Below are 25,133 nucleotides of genomic sequence, written 5' to 3' on the forward strand. Positions count from 1 at the left end.
AAATATTCTCAAGTCTTCTGAAATATTTCTTCGTTAAGTTGTTTTGCATTTTGTCATAATGTCTGAAGAGCGAAAAGTAAGGGTTTCATTATATTTGGGAGGGGTGAGGTTATGGTGGAGAATAACTTAATAACCTATAGTTTATCTCCACAATGTTATGTTAAGTTGCCACTTACAATGGAGTACGATACATTGGTATCGTTGTTATGTAAAAAAAATGAGTGTGAGAAAACGTTCGGTGAACCTTAAAGTAACCGGGAGATATCTGTATTATGTCACTCCGCAAGAGGTTGCTTGTTATGCTGAGTTTAACATCGAGGACGATAAAACTCTAAGAGATTTTTTGAGGACTCCGGATGAATACCCGATTTCTTGTTATAAAAATGTTGGAAATGTACGTCAAGGTTGAAGACGTTCGCAATAATGAGGTTGCGCAAAGCAGGGATATCCCTCAGTCATCGGGTGGTTATTTTGGAGCAGTTTTAGCCGAACAAGTTCCGGCTGAAAGAGTTTAGCTTGATCTAAACTTATCTCCACGGGCGAATGAAGAGCGAGAAAATAATTTCTCTCCTACTTTACATGATCCACAAGACGAGTGGTAAACTTCAATTTTCCTTTGTGTTACGATATTTATTTTTGTTGTATTGAATTTGTATTAACACTCATATATTCCACAGTGGGTACCAGCCCGATATGAATTTTACAAGTTATGAACCAACGCCCAGTTGGAATATGCGTAGTTCTGGTGTGTTGGATCATGGTGGTCCATCCGGGAGTCATCACCAACAGGATAATGTCCATCATGGGATGTCAACACATTACGATTTGTAAGTGAAGTGATATAGCTATATGTAAAGTATTTATCAATTTGAGTAACTCATTATTTTGTTGGTTATGCAGTGAAAACGAGCAACTTGAACGTCCTGTCCTAACTCAATTGCCCGAAGACGACATATTTAATCGGATCTGGCAGATGCACAGAGTCAGGAAGAGAACAGTGATTATGATAACAATGCCGATGAGTCCGGAGATGACACATCCTTCCTTGATGAGGGTGATGAGGAGGAGGAAGAGAATGCTGGACCTGATTTGACGAGGGAGCATGGTTCACCCCCCGTTAGACCAAGAGTGTACGAGTCCCACGTGTCGTTTCATTCAAGAGAGATTCTCTACCTTGATCATTTTTCAAGTATGCCAGATGTGGATGCCCTCACAAAGGATACTTACGAAATTCGGACAGCAATATGGGATGAGTCTAGACTAACGGTGCTGTCAAAAGGCATATTTTTTTCTGATAAAACGCGTATAAGCAGGGCGGCGAAAATGTACAGCATAAAAGAGTGTCGTGAGATGACGGAATGAGAGTCAACTCCGGATGTATACAAGGTTGTTTGTCGTAGATGGTTTACGGGTTGTAATTGGATGTTGCGTGCGAAGAAGAAGAAAACAAATATGTCGGATGTGGGTAAATACATTGTCACCCACAATTGTGAAATGGACACATCCAGTGGGAATCACTTCAACTTGGATGTTAACTTGATTTCTCTTGTCTTGATTCCACACATTGAAGCGTTCATAAGGTACAAGATCAAAGAGTGTATTACATCCGTCCACCAGGAATATGGGTGCACCATTACCAAAAGAAAGTCATTTCTCGGGCACAAACGTGCGTTTGAAATTGTTTATGCTAACTGGGATAAGTCATTTGCATCTCTACCCAGGTACATGGTCGCATTGCAACACTTTAACTCCGGGACTGTTGTTGAATGGAAGCTTGAGCAGAGTCCGGGAATACCAGAACATATATTTAAATATGTGTTCTAGGCATTTAAACCAGCAATTGATGGTTTTTTGCATTGCCGGCCGGTAATATCCATAGACGGCACTCATGTCTATGAAAAATATGATATTAAGTTGCTGATTGTCGTTGCAGTAGATGCTAATGGAGGTATATTTCCCTTAGCTTTTTCTATTTGTGCCAATGAAAGCCAAGAGACGTGGACACTATTTTTGAACCACTTGAAAGAGCACGTTATCAAATAGTGTTCAGGTGTTTGTCTAATATCTTATCGGCATGGTGGTATTTTAAGTTCTGTATAGAATTTGCGTGTATGGCAGGAACCGTATGCCTACTACCATTTACTGTGTGAGGCACCTGAAGGCCAATTTCTATAAGGCATATCCCAACAAGAATTTGCATGATTTAATGTGAATGGTTGTAACAGATCACCAAGAGTGTAAATTCAAGAGGCGCATGTAATCTATCAGGCAGGAAGACGAGGGAGCCTATCGTTGGTTGATGCGACATGAGCTTAACAAGTGGACTTTGCATGCGGATGGTGGCAGAAGATGGGGAATTCTGACTACAAATGTGTCAGAGTCTTTCAACGGGTTATTGAAGCCTGCACGAGGATTGATTGTCACTGCCATAGTGCGGAAGTCATTCAAGCAGATGGTAGAGAGGTTTGTTGAAAGGGTTAGAGGTGCATCATCATTGATGGAAAGGGGTGTTGAATTTATGCCAATACCAATGAATAGATTTGAGAAATATAGGAAGCGAGCACATTGGCATTCATTTTTGTAGTATTGCAACGAGCGAAATATTTTTGAAGTTCGTACCGCTATCCATCACAACCGGGGGAATAATACACACACTGTAAATGAAGCCAGAAGGTTATGCTCTTATGGGAAATGGTTTATCTACCACATGCCGTACTCGCATGCCATCAAGTGCTTTCAACATACAGGTTTAGGGGCAAACAACTACGTTGATAAAAAATATAGTGTTGCTGCATACTTAAACACCTATAGTGGGCAGTTGCAGCCAGTGGCTGCTGAGCATTATTGGCCGCCGAAACCATTTAAAATGGTGTGTAACAAGGACTATGTACGTCAACGACAGGTGCAAAAAAGAACGCGTATACGGAACCAAATGGATGTTGGTGATACCGTTTATGTGCGCAAATGTGGCATATGCTCGCAAACAGGACACGACTGTAGTAAATGTCCTTCAGCTGGTTTTGGTGGTGGTGGTAATCTAGCTCCTGGTGGAAGTTCATCTAATGTGCTCAACTATCAAGGATACACGTAGTGTTTTGTTTCCGTAATGTGGTTGTAATAAATGTATGTACTTGTTTATCTTGTAGAATGTATGAAATAAAATTATGTTTCCATTGTTGTTAAATCTTGTTGATATTTAACATTAATACTTTAGTACAACAATCTAACATAAACCCATTTTTTTTAAAAAATCAATTGTCTTATCGACCTGAAAAAGTTGCTTGCCTGCAAAAGCTATCTTCTGGAAAAGCTGTATTGTACCCGAAAGAATCTTTAACACACGAAGCATAGCGCGGTGTCCAACTACGTTATGTGTGTTGTTTTGTCGACCTGAAAAGTTGCTCGCCTGCAAATGCTATCTTCTGGAAAAGTTGTTTTGTACCTGAAAGAATCTTTAACACGCGAAGCATAGCGCGGTGAAATACTACGTTATGCGGGTTGTCTTGCCTATAAATAACTAGCGCATTCTATTTATTATCTACGCTTAACAAAAACAAATAGCAAAACTTTCCATAAATTTTTCATTTTTCTTGCATTAACAAATGTCTGGACGCAATGACCAACCAAGGTGTTATTGTGGCAAATATGCGATTTTGAAGGCGTGTTGGTCTGATGGCAAACAAATACATGTATGTGTTGAATGTAGTATTTTATCTTTATGTTTTCCATGTCATGTATTTTCATTAGTTGTATGGAATTTAAATTATGTTAAGTTGCTATGTTTGTATTTGTGTTGTAGTATTAAAATAACGAAGAACCGGAGAAGTAAAAATATAATGCACAAATAATGTAAACAATAAAAATTGTTGCTATTGTTTACCGAATGTCATATGTACATAAAATACAAAAATAATTAATGTGTCCCACATCCTGTATGCTTTAATGCAGCCGTTGGCCTGAGGCGCATCCTATCCCGCCCGACTACGCTATCAGGATCATCCTCATCACATCGCCTCTTTATCGGAGAATGCGTTGCAGCATGATCGTCAGTAGGGCTGGCAGGCTCGGTAGAAGGGGTCGTCGGTCCAGCAATAACCTACAGAATAATAAGATATTTTAGTATATGAAATATATATTAGTAATGTACGTGTTAAGTCACAAAAATTTAAATTGTCTTACCATGGTCTCGTCGGGCTCCTGAATATAATCATCCATCGCAGCCAGGTCAGTATCACACAAAGTGGCCTCTGTGACGGGCGAGGATGAAGCCTTAATAAAAAAAATAACATAAAGATATTTATGGCTAATCAATGAGATAAAAATAAATTTAAATTTAATGGTAATACAAACATACCTGCGCCTGTGAAAGATCCCCAGCATCCCTCGATGACGAGCCAAAATTCAGTCGGCGCCCACTATCCACATCTCGTGTCGGCCGATCATCAGCAACGATCGATGGGCCTGGAAGATCAGTAAAATAGTAATCCCAATCCTCTCGCATAATGGTCGTGCCCGCAATCAACAATGGAGCGGACAGGGTCACCTGCGAAGTCCCTGGAGTGAGCTGAAGCTGAAGGCTGAATGACGGCATGATGTTGTGAGAGTGGTCTGGCTCATAGAGGTCACCCAGCTGATCAACTCTAACATCCTCAACAAGTGCCTCAATGCCCCCTTGCTGGGGACCACCTTCTCGCCAACCCCCACGACTCGTGGGACACCCCTACCTCATGGGCACGCCTGCCACATCGACCATGTTCCGGCCCCACTGTTGGACCATGATGGTATTGCTCTCGCGCCACATACTCAGCCTCGTATCCTAATCGCTCATCATCTCGGGCTCGCCTCAATGTCCGGGAAGCCAGATCGATAACCTGCCAGCCATACTCGTGCAAAGCGACGGCTCCCTAGCCGGTATGCTGCTGCATCTGTAGTCCCAACTGGTGGAACAGATATAGGCCAATAGCCTGTACAACATGTAAAATATAAATTACAGAACGCTAGGTTAACGTTATAAGTAAATATACCAAATAACATACCAGTGCCTCGTGCCTCCCGACGTATGGAATGTACCGATCGCCAGCGCAATAAATGGGATTTTCGACGAAAAGTCGGGTAACGATGCAGTACCAGCCCATATAATCATGCTCAGTCTCCATCCGGTCAGGTGGAGGGGGCGGAATCAGGTCATGTCGTTGGTCCCAAGTATCGATATGCGCCTCTAGCCATGCCATATATGTCTGGTCCACCCTGGAACGATCATCCCGCTGGTAATGTGTGATATGCTAGGAGGGCGGTGGCGGTACAAGCTGCGGGCGGCCAAACAGGCGAAGTACTCGCTCGGTGGCATAATGCTCCACAATATCAAGGCACATCAATGGGACGAAAGAACTCTACATAATTTGGCCGACCGGACAATAATCGGGCAAACCAGTTATTAGCTCGTCGTTGTATGACCTCCAAATGAACTATTAAGTAACAACAGAAAACGTGAGTATACGCAATATATATGAAGCCAGGACAAGTAAACTTAGGTATACATTTACATGTGCGCCCTCCAGGAAATCCAACAAATCCCTGCACAAGGGGAGATTATGTCGAGCCTCGTACTCTCCTCCATATCCTCACCTATGAACTCACATCCTAGCTAAGAGGAGAAATGGAGGTGGTGCACCCGGAGCTAAGGGTAGTAGAGGTGGCTGCAACTGCATGAACCGCTCCCAGGCCCAAACCTAATATACAAAGTGGACGTAAAATTTAAGGTATATTTTTACTGGGTATGTTATAATGAATAGAGTATTCGACTATGTTTTCACCTGTAGCAGCGGCAAAAGTCCAGCAACGTCATGTTGGGTGCCCATGCTCGCCCGACACATCTGCATGTACAAGTAACCGAGAACAGCAGCACCTCAGATGTACTGATATAAATCATCTAGTTGCTCAAGATGATGAAGAAATCTCAAGTTGACTAGGTTCCCCAAAGTGTTCGGGAACAAAACCCCTCCAAACATAAGGAGCAGCAACAACCTCGTGTACCGGCGGATATGAAGCTCCGGTGTATCACATGTGATGTTAGTGTGCAATGCCTCCAAATGCTGCTGGACGGGCGTCAACTGCAGACGACTGGCCCCAACCAGTGCAGTCTTATCCGGTGGCTGGAAATCGGTGAGCCGTTGCAGCATCTCTATGTACTGCAAACCCGTATACTCTCTGATGGCATTCGGCAAAGCAATAGGGTGTCCATCAACGGGCAGCCCATACATGACCTCCACGTCCTGAAGCGTGATAGTGGCCCCGCCAATGGACAAATGGAATGTGTGCATCTCCGGTCGCCACCGCTCTATCAGGGCCGTGATCAACGACCAATCCAGCTGCAGTCGATCGATCTCCACAATCCTATAAAAGCCCGTATCCTGGTGGCGTCTGACTATACGGGGATGGAGAGGGTGGTCCCTGAGAAAGCCCTACATACCGTCTACTCTCCTGGCACGGAACGTCTGGGCTAGTAACTGTGCCTCCCATATGTGCGACGACATATGATCGCCCTGTAACAACAGTAGCTCCAGACTGGCAGGTCCGGGATGCAAAGGCGGAACCTCTATGTCGTCTACTGTAAATTAAACAATATTAATTATATTATTTTACTTTAATATGTTAGTTTTATTATTTTACATGTTAGTTTTATTATTTTATATGTTTGTTTGTAAATTAAATAATTAATTTTCATAATTATACAAGGTTTTATTATTAAATATTCACATATGGGTTCCGGGCTCGATATTTGAGGCCCAGTAGCACCAAGATATCCTGAATTCTTGTGTTCATGATGAGAAAATTATTTTCATTTATCACTTAACATGTCTGTTATTTTAAATGTTAGTTTATTATTTATATGTTAGTTTAATATTGTATATGTTGGTTTTATTAATTTATATGTTAGTTTTATTATTATTATTATTATTATATAGTTTTGTTTAGGACTCACTTATTTTTTACTATAATAAAATTAAATAATTAATTTTCATAATTATACAAGGTTTAATTATTAAATATTCACATATGGGTTCCGGGCTCGATATTTGAGGTCCAGTAGCACCAAGATATCCTGAATTCTTGTGTTCATGATGAGAAAATTATCTCAATTTATCACTCAACATGTCTGTTATTTTAAATATTAGTTTATTATTTATATGTTAGTTTAATATTGTATATGTTAGTTTTATTATTTTATATGTTAGTTTTATTATTATATATTTTTATTTATTACTCACTTATTTTTTACTATAATAAAATTAAATAATTCATTTTCATAATTATACAAGATTTAATTATTAAATATTCACATATGGGTTTCAGGCTCGATATTTGAGGCCTAGTAGCACCAGGTATCCTGGAAATATTGTTGTTTTCTCATACTTAGTTCAGGAAATATTATTGTTTTCTCATGTTATTTTCTTACGATTTTTGACTAGAATTGGACAGAGTTTGTGTTTGAACTATCAGCTTTTTTGACGTATTTTTGGGTATAATAGATACTTAAATGATTAATTTTAATAACTACAAGGATATTACGCTAAAGGGCACTGCATTTTACTATGCTAAAAGGGCACTATATTACAAATACAAACACTACATTAGGCCACAAGATACCACTAGAGGGAACTAAAGTAACAATTTATCTATTTTACTAGTCTTTAAGCAAATAAATAATCTAAATCGGATAAAAATAATAAATAAATTTAATCACAAAACATTCACAAAAATACATATACCACAGTAAAAAGTAACTATTAACATTTTTTTTAACAACTAATAATAATTTCTCTATTTTTACTAATTCTTTTAGCACACTAATATCATAGTCTGGATAAAAATAATAAATTAGTTAAATCGCAAAACAATCACAAAACACATTAAAAACAACTAATATGCATTTTTATACGAGTTTTAACAAAAACTAAGTCGGAATACCTCGATTTAAGGTTTTTGGAAAGTTGAAGATTTGGTGATTTGGAGCCGAAACGAGCAACCCACAACGAGATAACGCCTTAGTAGGATGTGGGACCGAGAATCTTTACTTTTTGAGGGACGGGTGGGCTCCACTCAAGCTTTTTTGATCGTTAATGGGGGGGGACCGCTGAAATTGTTTAAGTTTTAATGGAGAGGGGAGTTCTGGTTTGGTAGGAAAGGGAAGGGGCCGGTTTCTTTATGAAGATATAGCGCCGTTTATTAAGGCGTTATACTATAACGCCTTAATAAACGGCGTTATACCTTCCCGCTCTTTTCAAGTTCACATATAACGCCCTTTTAAAGGGCGCTATACCTTAACGGGCAAACGACTGTTAATGTATAACGCCCTTTAAAAGGGCGTTCTACATATTTTGGTCACTATCTTTTTTTTCCACGCATTTCGATCGTTTGAGTCAAAAAATATCACATTTTGATTCCGGGTTTTATGATTAGCTGGTTCAACTACATTTTTTTATGATTAGCTGGTTCAACTACATTTTCCGATAAATTTAATTGTTGCTCTAATTTCTCGTCTTAAAAAGTCCCAACTATTTAACATCTCGCATATCAAGTTGACAAATGACAAGACCATTACCAAATGTAGTATTCGCAATTACAATAGTGCGTACACGTTCTCACTTATTATCCTGGGAAATGGATATAATTATTAGCCAATGTCGGACAAAAAGCAAATATTTTCAGCTTAGGTTGAGTTTAATAAATACTCACTTCGATCACTTTTACTTATATACTTTGTATATCTTTTAAGAAATACTTCCTTTGTTCACTTTTACTTTGCATATATACTAAAAATAGATTTTCATTTTTACTTGTCACTTTACGCATATCAAGAGAAAACAAAAAAAATCATCCTGTTATACCCAAAGTATTTATTACCCATTTCAAATCATTTTCTCAAATCCAATAAAATATGCATCAATTAATATGGGTATCATGATAAATTATGCACTTCATTTATTATTTCTTAAGGGGCGTGAAAAGTCAAAACGTGCCAAGTAAAAGTGAACGGAGGGAGCAATAAATAAAATATATAATTTACCATGATATCTATCTCAATTGGTATATAGTCTTAATGGATTTGAAAAATAATTTGAAATGAGTAATTAATGCTAAGGGTAAAACAGGAAAAATAATTTTTTTTCTCTTGATATACGAAAAGTGACAAGTAAAAATAAAAATTTATTTTTAGAATACTTTACAACTAAAAGTGAGCGGAGGGAATACTTTTATTTTGTCTAGATTAACAATTTATGGAACAATTAATTATTTTTGGATTCAGCGGTGAAAATAAATTACTAAATTTAGATGATGATAGGTTATATGTACCTTGTAATGTTTTGATGATCTAACAAACTTAATGATAAGAACCAGATAAGGAACCTGTTACACATCCTCAAGTACTTAAAGAACAACAAGTCTCAGCTCGGGGACATGGTTCAACTCTTCAGAGTCAAAGGAACAATAAAGGGAACATATGGCCACCAGTTCCCATGGTGACTGTACAAGTCAACTCCTCACAGCTGTAAAGTTGCTGCCTGCACACGCAACAATGCAAAAACAGTGCAGCAGTCAACTTTATAGGGAAAGCTCTTTACCTAACTTGCTTACATCATTCAAGTGATGTCACAAATGAGTTATTAACATCAAGCAAAGGTAAAACAAAACACTTGCACATTCAAGAATAAAAGAAGCATTCTCTCAAGTTTGTGTCAATCTTGCAAGTGATTCTCAAGGGCATCAAGAACAAAGAACAATATAAAGAAGGACCAGCTTCCTGTATTGAGTCATCACATGTCCTTAGTTGTGTTGCACCTTTGTTAAAGCACTTTAATTGTAATTCCTACTTAGCTTGTTTAGAAGCATTGCGTAGGAAACCCTTTGTAAATCATAAACCCTTGTGTTTGTGTCTTGGCTAGAGTTAGTCGAGTTGTAAAGTCTTTGTAATAGAGTTATTACAAAAGTGGCTTGTAATAGAGTGTTACAAGTTAGTGAACGATTAAGAGGTTAATTCCTAGGTTACATAGGTTGTAATCTGAAAGTTGCTGAGTAGTGAAGTTGAAATCCTACAAGGGTATGTCGTGGTTTTTAATCCCGTTGAGCTGGAAATTTTCCACGTAAAATTCCTCTTATCATTTACTTACTGCAGTGTGCGTGATTTCTGTGGGAACTTATATCTGTAGGAACTTATAGAGAACCTGGTTCTCTATACAGTTTGATGGACACTTAAAATCTATCAATTGGTATCGGAGCCGGGTTCTTTCTATCAACACCTAGAAAGGATCCTCATGGCTGCTCCACCAAACTTTGAAGAAGGTCAGTCTACCTACAGGCCACCAAGGTTCAATGACCAGTACTATGGGTGGTGGAAGACTAGGATGCACGACTTCATCATGGCTGAAGATTCCGAGCTATGGGGTGTTATCTGTGATGGACCCTTTGTTCCTACCAAGAATCTTGGCGACCCAGCTATAGCCATTCCCAGGACGAGGAAGGAATTCAATGACGATGATCGAAAGGCCGTAGAAAAGAATTTTCGTGCGAAGAAAATTTTTGTTTGTGGCATTGGTCCTGATGAATACAACAGGATATCGGCATATCAGTCAGCCAAGGAAATGTGAGAAGCCCTTCAGACAGCTCACGAAGGAACAACACAGGTTAAGCAATCGATGATCGACATGCTCACAACTGAATACGAGCTCTTTAGGATGAAAGATGATGAATCCATCCAAGATATGCATACTCGGTTCACCTCCATCATTAATGAGCTTCACTCTCTTGGTGAAACTATTCCAAGAAACAAGCTTGTTAGGAAAATCCTTAGTGTACTGCCCAGTTCTTGGGAAAGCAAAGTGAACGCCATTACAGAGGCGAAGGACTTGCAGACACTGACCATAGATGAACTTGTTGGCAATCTTAAAACATATGAAATGAAGAAGAAGAAGAAGAAGAAGAAGAAGAAGAAGAAGAAGAAGAAGAAGAAGGACAATGAAAGAAGAGAACCCAAAAGGGAGAAGAACCTGGTCCTCAATACAGACAACAATGATTCAAGCGGTGAGGATGGTGATATGGCTTACTTGAGAAGAAGATTTCAGAAGATGGTTCGCAAGAATGGAGGCATTCCAAAAAGAGGAAGTTCTAGCAAGCCAAAAAATTATGACCTCTGTTATAACTGAGTTCCTCTTGGCTGCTTTGTCAAAGTTGTTTTTGTACTGATCTTGCTTTAGGAGAGGGCACTCCTTGATGAAGTGTTTCATTAAATCACTTATATAGCCATGTCATGAAAAAGCAATGGGTTTTAACAGAAAAGGGTGTCATACTGAGAATTACAATATCTCCAAGACCAAGCATTAAATAGGGACGTTTCAAATCTGTTGTTGGGAACAAAAGCTGCAAAAGAAAAAAAACTCGTTACCATATTGTAAGAACGAAAATCCTGCAATGACAAATTGGAAGAAAAGAAAGAATGTCACTGGCAATGTTATAAAACAAGCTCTTGTTGCATGGGGAGACTCCTCCAGCAAATCTGAAGAAGAAAATTATCAAGGTGATAGTTCAATGATGGCAGTGGAAAGTGAAGCAACTAAGTATGACTCAATCTTTTCCTTGATGGCTCAGTCTAATGATGATGAAGATGACGACGATGATGAGGTAAATTTTCTGGATGTTCAGAGAAATCTAAAATCTTATTCTCCTAAAAAACTCATGTCTTTGGCAAATGTATTGATTGATGCTTATCACAGTCTTATAAATAATAAAGATGTTTTAACTGTGGAGTTAGGAGAAGTAGAACAAACTAGAGATGACTTAGTAATCACTGTTGTTGATTTAAAGGAAACAATTGAGAACCTGAAGAAAGAGAAGGATGTCTTAGATGAAAAAAGTACACATATAGAACATGAAAGAGATGATCTAATGGTCGCTGTAATAGACCTAAAAGAGACCTTTGAGTGTGTAAGAAAGGAAAAATAAGTCTTAGCTGAGAGAGTTGCTAACATTGAGCTTGAGAGAGATGACCTATTAGTGGTGGTAGTGGACTTGAAGGAAACAATTGGGGAACCTAGAATGAAGAGTAGGCCTGAAAATTCTCAACAGGGAAAGGAAGTTGCAAGTGAGGCACACATTAAGCTTGAAAGTGAATTAAATTCAGTGATGTCTAGTTTGTGTACTGAGCTTGAGAAAAATAAACAACTTCATGAAGAACTAGGAAGAGTGATGAGTGACCTTGAAAAATCACTCAAGTAGACCTAGTCCTCTGATGCTATCACTGCCTTGTATAAAAACAATGGGGGAAACAGGCAAGGGATAGGGTTCTAAAGGGAAAAGACTCCTTACAACCCTCATAGCAAGTATGTTACTGTACCTGATAAATGGCTTTGCACTCACTGTGGTAACACTGGGCACTTTAAGGAAACCTATAAGGCCAAGTTTCAGTCTCAACAGAAAAATAAAGTTTTTTCTAAAAAGGTAACTACTGTTAGAGAACCTGGTCCCTCATATAAAAGACGCATGATGCATGCTTGGAAAAAAAAAGATCCTGATTCATCCCTTTCCTCGTTACAAGGGACCCAAACTTGTTTGGGTTCCTAAGTCTAACCCTTGATTTCCTTGTGCAGGGAGCAGTGAAAGGGAGCAGCCAAGAATGGTATATGGATAGTGGTTGTTTGAAGCACATGACTGGAAGCACAAATAATTTCCTTTCACTCAAAGCCCTGCAAGGAGGGAGTGTATCTTTTGGAAACGGAAAAAAGGGATACATTCTGGGAATTGGAAGAATTGGGAAGTCTATTTCTCACTCAATTGAAAATGTGTACTACGTAAATAGGTTGAAGTACAACCTGTTAAGTATCTCCTAAATCTGTGACAAGGGAAACAAGAGTGGTGATCTCAGTTGTCTAAATGTTTTTAACGATGATGCTGAACTATGGCACAAAAGGCTGGGTCATACAAGTTTCACCTTGCTGAACAAGTTGGTCAAGAAGGACCTCGTTCGTGGTCTGCCCAACTCAAGCTTCAAGGATCACAAGGTGTGCGATGCAATGTGTTGAGGAAAGTATACATGTGATCTTTGATAAATCTCACCACTCACGTGGGAAGGATTCACATGATAAGATTGATCAAGAGGGAGAACAGTCAATTGTCCCTGGTAAAGTCATTGACATGGCAAATGGAAAAACTGACATGATGAGTCAGATCAAGGATTCAAATGACAATGGCACGGCTGAATCTCTAGCTGACATAGAGGAAACGGGTTCCTCAATCACAACAACTAAAGCTGAAAACAGAGTTGCTGATACAGATCAAGGGAACCCACATGGAGGGAGAGAATCACATTCAGAAATACCTGGACCCTTGCACAACAAGGTTCAAGTGTCTAAATGGAAACACAAAAGTTCACATCCTCTGGAAAATGTGATCACTCCTCTTGATTAAGGAATTCAAACCAGATTAAAGAGCAAGAAATGCGCTTGTATTCTCAGCTTTTCTCTCTCAAATTGAGCTCAAGAATATCAAGGAAACAATTAAAAGATCCTGATTAGATTACATCTATGCAAGAAAAACTGCATCAATTTGAGAGGAACAGTGTATGGAACCTGGTTCCACGACCTGTTGACAGAACTGTTATAAGAACTAGGTGGGTATTCAGAAATAAACTTGATGAATTTGGAAACACAACCAGAAACAAAGCAAGGCTGGTAGTTCAAGGGTACAATCAGTAAGAAGGGATTGACTTTGATGAAACATTTGCTCCAGTTTCTCAAATTGAGGCAATCAGATTCCTCATTGCCTTTGCGTCTCATATGGAATTCTAATTGTTCCAAATGGATGTCAAAAGTGCATTTCTGAATGGCTTTCTAAAAAGAAGAAGTCTTAGCAACCTCCTGGATTTGAGAATCATGAATATCCTGAGCATGTTTTCAAACTTGACAATGCATTATATGGGCTAAAGCAAGCTCCTCGTGCATAGTATGAAAGACTGTCCAATTTTCTTCTAGAAAATGGCTTTATAAGAGAAAAAATTGACAACACCTTATTTCTGAAGAAACGAGGGAGGAACCTGCTCATTGTGCAAGTCTATGTTGATGACATCATCTTTAGAAGCAACAAACGATTCATTATGTGAGGAATTTGCAAAACTCATGGGAAGTGAGTTCGAGATGAGCATGATGTGGGAATTGAATTTCTTCTTGGGTCTACAAGTCAAGCAAACTCCTAGGGGCACAATGATAAGCCAACATAAGTACATTAAAGAGCTGTTAAAGAGATTTGACATGGAAGCATAAAAAATCATTGATACTTTCATTGCCACAGCCACTCGCCTGGACATGGGTGAACCTAGTTCCTTTTGTATCTCACAGCAAGCAGACCAAATATTATTTTCAGTGTGGGATTATGTGCCGGGTTTTAGTCTAATCCCAAGGAATCTCATCTTAAGGCTGCCAAAAGAATCCTGAGGTATCTTAAAGGCACACAGACCTGGTTCTCTACTATCTGGTGGATAGGAAAAGCACTCTTGGTATGGCACATTTTCTAGGTTCGTGTCTAATCTCATGGGGCACAAGAAAATTAAACTCAGTGGCCCTTTCAACTACTGAAGCTGAGTATATGGCAGCTCAACTGCTGTGGATCAAGCACCAGCTCGAAGATTTCGGTGTGTTTTCTGATGGCGTGCCCTTACTATGTGACAACACTAGTGCTCTCAACATGGCAAAAAATCCAGTTCAACAAGAGAACAAAGCATATTGACGTGCGACATCATTTCCTCAGAGACAATATTGAGAAAGGGCTCATCTGCATGAAGTTTTGCAGCATAGAAGATCAAACTGCAGATATCTTCACCAAAGCACTGAGCAGAGAGCACTTTGAAAAGAATCACATGGCACTAGGATTGATAAAATCAAGATGAGGACCTGGTCCATTGATGATTGGCTACGAAAGAAATGTAAAGGTAAAATAACTAAAAAGTGTTTTCTAGCGCAGTCTAACTCACCTATATACCGTTACAGGTAGACACGCATGACGATTACAGAGCATACAAGTAGCTAATGCATTGCACGTTGGTCAAAGGACGAGGCTTACATTTGCACAATCTATCAGGGAACCTGGTTCCTCCGACACAGATTAGTAGTTTCTTTGTACTCTCATGCACAATACTTTAAACGGTTGAAACGGTGGCACGTCATCATACTGTCAGTTTCTTTTCTTTCCCGATTTGTTAACCCAAATGTCTCGCCCGTTATGTAGCGACCCGACCTGCCCAAATTGCCATCCATTCCTAACTGGTCCCTCACCCCTCTTAAATACATCCATTCACAATCACTTTCACCACTGTTCACACTAAAAAAAATACAAAATTTCTCTTTTTCTTTCTTCAAACCAAACTCTCTCTTCTTCAACTCACTGCACTCTACCATGTCTGAATAACAGAAAACACAAGATGTTCCAAATGTCGTCCCCATTGTGTCCTCACCTGTTGAAACATCAGTACCAGACAGTACTATTGGGGCACCAACTGAGGGACCTGATCCTTCCACCCAAGAGGAGCCAACCTTTGGTTCCTCTCAAGCACCCCCAGGTCAGTACTGATCCTGCTCCCTCTCCTCACTTCTACGCTGAGCCTTTGTCCATGGTTGTTCGTGAAATGAGATCGTTATCTGAAAGGGAGAATGAGGACAGTGCAAATGATTATGATAATGTGGCTATTGCTAGTTTTATCAAGGTTAGGGTAGACATGCCACTACTCAAGTGCCAACTCCTAAGAGACCTACCACTAGGTTGCAAAAGAAAGAGTCTCTTAAGTCTGTTATTAGGAAAAGCCAAGAACAACAAAAGAGGAGAAGATTTCTAAAGAATGGGAAGATTGTGAATGAGAAAGTAGTGCATGTTGTCAATGTTGATGATGAAGTGGATGAGTAACCTGGTTCCTTGATTCGCAAATTCTTACAGAAGCATACTATCTCCAAGACAAAAAAGGGGATCCTCTGTGAGTGCGGAGAGTCTGAACAAAGTTGAAGGTGATAACTCTGGTGAAAAACTAGTGGACGAATCTGGAGAAAAAGTGACAGAAGAATCAGTTGAAAAGGTGTCTGAGAAGACAGTATCTGAGAAATCTGCTGAGAAAGGAAAGAGTGCTCGCAAATCAGTGAAAAGGAAGGGCGATGCCGGTGAAGAACCTGGTTCTTCTAAGAAGGCCAAGGTTGATGATACCCAAGATGTTGGGAAAGAGAAGTTGAGGAATCAAAAGGTGTTATTGGGCCGCACATTTGCCCTTGACATTTTGGAGGAGGATGGTATGAGACAACTGGTTGAAATTTGTGAGTTTCAACAGTGGACACATTTGTTCACAAGTGATGCTTCAAAGGTGTATGAGGAGGAAGTTCAAAGTCTCAATGTCGACCTTAGGAAACAGGTTGAGGACCTGAAGGAGAAACTGCTCAATGAGCAGATGTCAGCTAATGCTCGCATGTACATCCTTCTTAAAACCCTAGCCTCTTCATCTAAGCATTCCCCTTCCAGTGCTCCCTAAAACGTGTTTCCTTTCTAGTATCAAATTCTAGTGTCTGTCCTTTGTTTCAGGTCTGATGATGTTTATGACTGGTACTTCTGTTTTTGCTATTTTTATTTTGTGGATGTTTTGGTAACAATGGAACTGCTCCTTGCTTAATTTTCAAAAATTAATAGAAGTTTCATCCTTTTACTGTGTATGTCTTGCTCTTTTGCTCTGTTTTTAGTCATGATTGTGTGCACATATGTGGCATGAGTTAACCAAGCTAGACTTATTTTCGCTTATTGCTTGCTACTGATCTTTTTACGATGCCAAAAAGGGGAAAATAATTGAGGGGGAACAAATTGGGGAACAGATTCAGGGGGATACAGGCTATGTGTATGTCATTTTGGTTCTTAGTGGGAACTTCAATTATAATTTTTCATCATCAAAAAGGGAAAAATTGATAGGTTATATGCACCTTGTAATATTTTGATGATCTAACAAACTTAATGATAAGAACCAGATAAGGAACCTATTACACATCCTCAAGTACTTAAAGAACAACAAGTCTCAGCTGGGGGACGTGGTTCAACTCTTTAGAGTCAAAGGAACAATAGAGGGAACAGATGGCCACCAGTTCCCATGGTGACTGTACAAGTAAATTTCTCACAACTATAAAGTTGCTGCCTGCACACGCAATAATGCAAAAACAGTGTAGCAGTCAACTTTATGGGGAAAGCCCTTTACCTAACTTGCTTACATCATTCAAGTGATGTCACAAATGAGTTATTAACATCAAGCAAAGGTAAAATAAAACACTTGCACATTCAAGAATAAAAGAAGCATTCTCTCAAGTTTGTGTCAATCTTGCAAGTGATTCTCAAGGGCATCAAGAACAAAGAACAATATAAAGAAGGACCAGCTTCCTAAATTGAGTCATCACATATCCTTAGTTGTGTTGCACCTTTGTTAAAGCACTTTAATTGTAATTCCTACTTAGCTTGTTTAGAAGCATTGCGTAGGAAACCCTTTGTAAATCATAAACCCTTGTGTTTGTGTCTTGGCTAGAGTTAGTCGAGTTGTAAAGTCTTTGTAATAGAGTTATTACAAAAGTGGCTTGTAATAGAGTGTTACAAGTTAGTGAATGATTAAGAGGTTAATTCCTAGGTTACATAGGTTGTAATCTGAAAGTTGTTGAGTAGTGAAGTTGAAATCCTACAAGGGTATGTCGTGGTTTTTAATCCCGTTGAGCTGGAAATTTTTCACGTAAAATTTTTTTTGTCATTTATTTACTGCAGTGTGCGTGATTTCTGTGGGAACTTATATGTGTAGGAAGTTACAGAGAACCTGATTAAAGTTTGGTGGATGAAGTTCCAATAGGCAAACTTTTTGTTAAAAGTTGATCCAAAATAATCTGTCCGTATTCCCTATTCATTCCAATTGTGCTTAGATTGATCTTCCTACCTAGAAAATTTCACCTTGCTTTTGGCTTAAACAAAAAAAAAAGAAAATAGAACTGTTAAATTACCATTGCATTATCTAATTGGTCCTACTTTTGTTTCAAATTTTATTTATACAAACAAATGTTTAAGTATCTTGAAAATGTTTGGGGGGGGGGGGGGGGAGGGGGAGGGATGAGCTTCGTTCTTACTATACACAGAATATGGAAAATTATAAGGAGAATTTTGGCACCATGTAATTTCTTTTGATCTTTCCTATACATTGATACAACTTACTATTGTCACTTCAATATTACAAATGTATTAAAAAATATATTCATACATGCAACTTTTTACTGTAGCGGTTATTTTAGCGGGATATTTACCCAAATAGTTGGTCATATTTTACTATTTACTTTTTTTAGCCATATACGTAAATTATATATTGATTATATATAATTATACATATTTAATACATAAGTTATATATGCATATATTCTACAATTATTAATTTTTTTAATTTAAGCAGTTGAGTGGTCGATTATTTGAGTTAATTCTTCTAAAAGAGGATACCCTAAATTATTCGGTGACAATGAAGATATAGAAAAACACAGTTGTTGCGCTGGATGTCGAAAACCTATCTCCTCAACGCTCACCATCGTTATAACATATCCTTGAAATTAGAGATTAAAATGTACTACATCTATTTTCGTGTGCAGGCGTTAGAGTACAACTACCAAAAGTGGACCCAAAATTTGAAATGACGGGACAGAGAGGCGGAGATAAAATTTTAAGCTTATGGATTTGAATTCTAATCATTTTAAGTTATTAGATTTTAAATTAATACATATTTAATGAATTTTTTAAAATAAATATAAGGTTCTAATCAAAGCTATTAGGTTCGGCCGAATCCGATCCCGGCATTCTAGCTCCGCCCTTGACGTGACATATACAAACATACAAATATAAGTATATTTGCGAACGTCCATTTACTCACCAAGTATATATCCATATAAGCATTTAAGTAATGGGGTCTTTGCTCTTGTACTACTACTCTCATGCAAAAACACACTACGTGTCTACTTTGACAAGGAACCCTTCACCCCTCACATAATGTCTTTTCACCGGACCACAAGGAACACCCCCCCCCCCCCCCCAAAAGTCCACTCCCTTCACCATCCTTTGTTCCAAGTGGCAACAAGATATAATAATTGCTTCTACCTCTTTCAAAACTTGTGGTGTGTATTCACACACACACGCACACGTACATACATAGGTATGTAAATGTCTCATCACTTTTCGGGATTATATAAATGTTGGTATATATATGGACTCGATGATTAAAATTAAAGTTGAATTATGAGGCTTAATTAAGTACAGAATCACATGGGATTGAAGCTCGATAACATGAGGTTAATCAATAGAAAACGATGGAGCAACTAGCTAGGAGAAAGGTTAAGTTTGAACAATAGATCGTCTAGGAGCAAAAATGATCAACCACCATGGATTGCTCCGATTTTATACTCATGTAGGAACAACGAAATATTCTTCGAAATAAACAACATGCTATAATCCGTTGTCTATACGAAATTCATTGACAAGATGTTGCCCCGTAAACCTAGTCGCTAGCTCCACAACTATTGGTATCGTCACCTTGCGAAGAAGTGGAGTCAATCAAGACGAAACACTAACCCCATTGTATTGACGGATTGGGACCTAAGGGGGGAAAATCGCGACCACAAAATAGAGGTAGATACACATGACACGCCATGTATAGAAAAAGGGGCAGTGCGATGCACAAAGTATATTGTATTTACGTAAGGTTCGGAAAATGACACCTTCCAAAGGAGGTGATGTAGCCAACATACCCTGATTCAAGCATCAGTGACTGATTATACAGCTTTGAACCCGTAACTTATAGGACACAAGAAAATAACTTGATTGTTGTTTCGAGACACCAAACACACCATGCATCGAAATAGATCTAAAAAGTAGAATGAGGTCCAACAAGGTATAACGGATGGTGTAGCAATACAATTAGATAAATGTTTTATATTCATTTGTTCCAAAAGATGCTGTGTACAGTACATAAATGGGAATCCTAGCTCATTCCACTAAGTATTTATAATTCAAATGGTGAGCGCTGAAAAAACTTACTGGTATATTTATATATTATATACCCTTTGGTGGGCCTTTTCCAGCATTAAAAATACTAGAAAGACCGATCGGTACCTGAACATATTACTAGAAAGACCAAGCTCTGATTAGTGACTGGAAAAAGTTGGTTGCCTTATTATTTATTAGGTACATACCTTGTTCGACTATTTTAATATAAGTTGTCCAATATGTTAAAAGAAGTTTATCTTGAGTTTTGCTTTATTTGATAGAAAAAGGGTAATTAGGAGAATTTTAGTTTATGATACTTTATCTACTATTTTATTGTTTTCCCGTGGCTATAAGTATAAGTACAGTAGAAAAAGCGAAATCAAATCTAAAAACAATGCTTTATATATTAAATGTTTACATCAAATTAAACAATATAAGTTGGATTTTGAACCTAAATGACTAGTCTTATTGGATTGAGATTGTTCCTTAATTTGGAGGGTCAATCCATCAACAGCCTCACAATTTTATGAACACGATTGTTTTTAAGTTGGATTTTTATGTTCTAATTGTCCAATAAGATCTGCTATAATTGGCTCACTTGTTGCCAGCAAAACGCGGTTTGGTTACATTAATTAGAAGCTAAATGAGATTTTTTTCCTATTGTTCGTACAATTGGTCAAGTAGTACAAGTGTACTATACTAATTAAAACATCTTAAGTGAGACATACTTAACCATTTTTGTGAGCACCTAATTTTTGATTATATTTGAGATTTTTCAACACTTTTTAGTTGTTAATAATTTTAAGTTAAATCTATGTATTTTAACCTTTATTTCACTTATTTTAGCAGGTTTATTTGATAAAATTAAAATCATACAAAAAGAGTCACATTTTTAGATATTAGTTGTGTTTTATTTGCAAAAAGAAAAAAAAATTTACAAAAATATATGTTTCTTTTAATTTGGTAAGACTAATAATTTTATAACTTTTCTTAATAGTTTCTTATATTTTATCTAGTTTAAAATATTAGTGTAGTAATTTAAATTTTAGATCGCCTTAAAAAAAAGATTAAAAAAAGGGAGCCAATGAAAAATTGTCACATGGCAAAAGATTCTCTCTTATCATCATCTCATAACTAATTCACATGCACTTTCCTAGCAATTTCCTACAAATAACACCTACCCTAGACATACACATACACACTCTTTTGCTTGGCCACCAATTAATTCCTATACCTACACCTATATATTTTTCACTCACCCAACACACAAAAGGGGGATAGATAGGGAGAGCACGGGAGATAGAGAGCTAGAGTAAATTGGGGGGGGACAGAAATAGAGAAGAGTAAAAAAAAAACGAACAGAGCAATAGAGGAGAAGCCGAGAGTAAGAAGGAAAAAGCTGCGCAGCAGCTTGAAAAAGGGAGAGAGAAAATGCAAGGTTGGGAATTCTCCCTTTTTGCTCGATTGATTCTTCTTTCTCAATATAGCGGATCCGCCACCAAAGCCTCATCTTTTTCACCATTAAAATCAGTCCATAAAACCTCCATTAAACCACCCTTAAGCTCAATCAAACAGTTCCCCTTTCTTCACCCAAACCCAGCTGTGAAAAATTACCTAAAAGCAGTCCCCTTCTCGTGAAAACAGCAGCTCCAAAAATTGAGTTCCTTCCGTCGAGTTTGTCGCCGCCGTCGAGCTCCATTCTGGTTCAAGGTTGTTCGCGTTTTCGATTCCGGCCCGGTTACTGGGTTTTGGTATTGTTAGCTGAAGCATCATGACTGCTATATAAAACTCGCTTCTGAATCCTGTTAATATATTGGAAAAAAGTTCTTCTCTTTGGTTCTACAAAAGGTTCAATCTATGTTTCTTTTAATCTCTATTATCATTTCAATCTTTCTTACTAATTAGTATGTCATCTGTTCGTTGTTATTTTTAGGTGCTTGTAGTATTTAGTTGATGTTTTCTTATAATCTTGTGCATGTGATTGAATACTTATTTCTATCCCTTTTAGGATTTAAAGACCCAAGTACGATTTTGGTTCTATTCCTTCAATAACATTTTTTTTTCCTTACTAGGTTTGTTTCCATATATGTTTCTGTGATTAGTTCCCATGTTTCATTTTTTTTATGTTAACTTATGTTGTTCAAGATTTAATTTGCAATCATCTGAAGTATGGCTCTCATATATTACTTATATAATCTGCTAGTGAGGTTTATGGAATTGAGAGTTGAATAAGCATAATTTTATTGATAACACTTTAACCTTCACATTTCATCTCAAACTCAGAAAGAATTATTCACTCTTGAATACCATAGTTTGCTTTAGGCACGATTAATGAATCATCGTGGCCATGGGTATGGTTCCCGTGGCATGGTCACGATACGCAAATCCCAATTCGAATGTGCGTTTCACGTGATTCGACCATAACTTCAAATAATAATAAAATAAATATGTCATAAATCGCGGGTGCATTTCAAGTGGTGTGGTTTGCAATGTGTACCAAAACGACAAGTGTACGACATCATGACTTGTTCCAGAAATAATTCCATAAATATTAAATGCGGTTCAAAAGTAAAAAATACACACTAGGTTTCAAACATGTAATAAATCAGACAATTAGGCCAAGTATTAATTATTAAGCGACTGTGCTAAAATCACAGAACTCAGGAGTGGCTCAAACCTTCTCCCGGATTAACAAAATTTCTTACCCGATCTTCTGTGTTCGCGGACCATAAATAGAGTCAAATTTTCTCGATTTGGAATTTAAAATAAACCGGTGACTTGGGACACCATAATTTATTCCAAGTGGCGACTTTGATCAAATAAATAATTTTATTTCGAATATTGTCACTTTAATTGAAAAAACTCCCCTACCCCCCTATCCCCCCCTCCCCCGAAAAAAGGAGGTGTGACAGCTTTGGCGACTCTACTAGGGAAAGGAACCCAGAATCTCTGGTTCAGGATTCAGAATTCGAGCTTAGAATAATTGTGATACTTGGTTTTGTTTATAATCTGATTTTTACGTGTTTGAGCCTAATGTGCTAAATGCCGCTTTTTACCGCTTTGATATTTTTTGAACTGTATATAAACTGCTACGAAACCCTCCTTCTCTCTGAGTCTTCTAAATCTTCTGGGGAGCGTGCGCTTCGCGTGGCTTCTTTTCTGTTAGAGTCATATCCTAATTTTAAGAACGAGGTTCGGACAAGTTGCAAAGCCAGTGAAGCTTCTGTATTCCCGGTACGCTGCCCCCCTCGGCTCGAGTTGTCCTCTCGGGTAAGCCAGGTCTAGAACAATACACCCAGGATTTAAACTTAGAATAACACAGCCTCATGCCAGATCCCTAGTAGGTACGTTTACTTGCATCACGTGCATTTGTCTTAGGGGACTCAACACAGGGGTTGGGTCCGTCTAGGACAGGTGTACCCAAAATTAAAGGACCATCCTGATGCATTCTTTACGTGCTACTTGTGCATTAATTTGCTTGGCTTGTATGTTGACCGGCTTCTTGAGTAAGGGAAAAAAAATCAAAAAAAAAAAAGAAAAACCAAGAATGAGGTAGGATAGAAAAATGTCCGGTTTTGATAATCTTGGCATTCAAAAAATCCCATTACTCTGTCGAAATTTAAAAAAAAAAGAAGAAGAGAGAATCATTTCAAAACAAATCATATTTTTTTTTGTGCATCAAAATTGCAGAACTACGCGAGTCTGATTCTCACCGGATGTGAGATACGTAGGCAAACCTAATCGGTTCCGGCCCCCATTTTTTAAAAAATCCAAAAATATTTTTTTTAATTCCTTCTTTAGGAGTCTGTTTTTTTTTTTTTTAGAAAATCCCAAATAAATATTAAAAAATAAGAAAATTTTTAAACCAAAAAAATATTTTATTTGTAGGAGTCTTTTATTAGAAAAAGAAAACAAATGAAATCAAAATCCCAAAAAAAAATATTTTCTACATTTTTTTATAAAGTCTTTCTCCCAAAAATCCAAAAAAAAAAAAAAACATCAAAAGCCAAAAAATATTTTTCTTTCTTATATAGAAGTCATTTCGAAAAAAATTAGAAAAAAAAATAAATCAAATTCCAAAAATATTTTCTTTCTTCTTTATAAGTCTTTCTTTCGAAAATTAAAAAAAATTAAAATCCAAAAAGAGTTAGTTTATTTACTTTATTTCTGATCTTCCCGAACTACGCACGATCTGATTTATGTTCCCACATGATACGTAAGTAACCCACATCAGGTTCGATCGAAAAAATGAAATGAAATAAAAATGAAAAAAATAAAAAATAAAAAATGATGATGATAATAAGGACCGACTGAGTCCATTCTAACGTGTCTTTTATTTTGAATCATAGAAGAAAGTTTGAGGTGGTCGGTTTGTGGCAAGCTGGCAACACAAAATCCAAAGGAAAAATGTCATTGACAACTAACATTGAAGTTGTTATAAGTGCTCAAGAGACTCAGGGTCAGAGGGTTCAACAAGAGTCTACTGTGGTTGAGGAAAATAGAGTACTGAAGCAGCAAATGACTGAAATGTGTCAAGCATGGGCCAATGGCCAAGGACCGCCTTTTTCTATTCATGGTTTCCCAGAGTTCACATCCATTTCGACTACTACCATTCCGGTCTCATTGCATGATCAATCTTATCCACCTGGGTTGAGTCTTTATCCCAACTGTATGACTACACCTGGAACTTCTGTGGCACGCTCCCAAAGTGTGCCATTGACAACCAATCAGACAACTACTACTGTTATTCCCGTCTTCACCATCCCACAGCCGACAATGGTACAAAAGAAAACTCATGAGTCACAATTTGCTACCCAGCAAGAACAATACCATTCTCCTGAGTACCACTCGTATCTATTTGATCTTTCTTCAAAGATTGAGAAGCCTGCCCAAAAGATGGCACAAGAAGAAATGACCCAAAGAGTGAAAAGCTTAGAACAAAAGTTGAAAAACATGCAAGGGTCGGTAGGTCAGAAGAGTATTGCCTTCAAGGATCTATGTATGTTCCTCGGTGTTCGTTTTCCACTTGGTTTCAAGACTCCCAAATTTGAAAAGTATGATGGACACGTAGACCC

General features: G+C 37.9%; 1 protein-coding gene across 1 annotated transcript; it reads left to right on the forward strand.

Moving 5' to 3' along the window:
* Positions 1-10,313: 10,313 nt before the first annotated feature.
* Positions 10,314-10,646, forward strand: LOC138895227 (uncharacterized). Its single transcript, XM_070179894.1, has one exon. The coding sequence runs from the start codon at positions 10,314-10,316 to the stop codon at positions 10,644-10,646; it is 333 nt and encodes a 110-aa protein (XP_070035995.1).
* Positions 10,647-25,133: the final 14,487 nt, after the last annotated feature.

The sequence above is a fragment of the Nicotiana tomentosiformis genome, chromosome 7 (assembly GCF_000390325.3).
Source record: "Nicotiana tomentosiformis chromosome 7, ASM39032v3, whole genome shotgun sequence".
Taxonomy (NCBI): Eukaryota; Viridiplantae; Streptophyta; class Magnoliopsida; order Solanales; family Solanaceae; genus Nicotiana; species Nicotiana tomentosiformis.

What these genes read in the sequence shown, in the direction of transcription:
- LOC138895227 (XM_070179894.1), top strand. Translation starts at nt 10,314, where the DNA reads ATGGCTGCTCCACCAAACTTTGAAGAAGGTCAGTCTACCTACAGGCCA.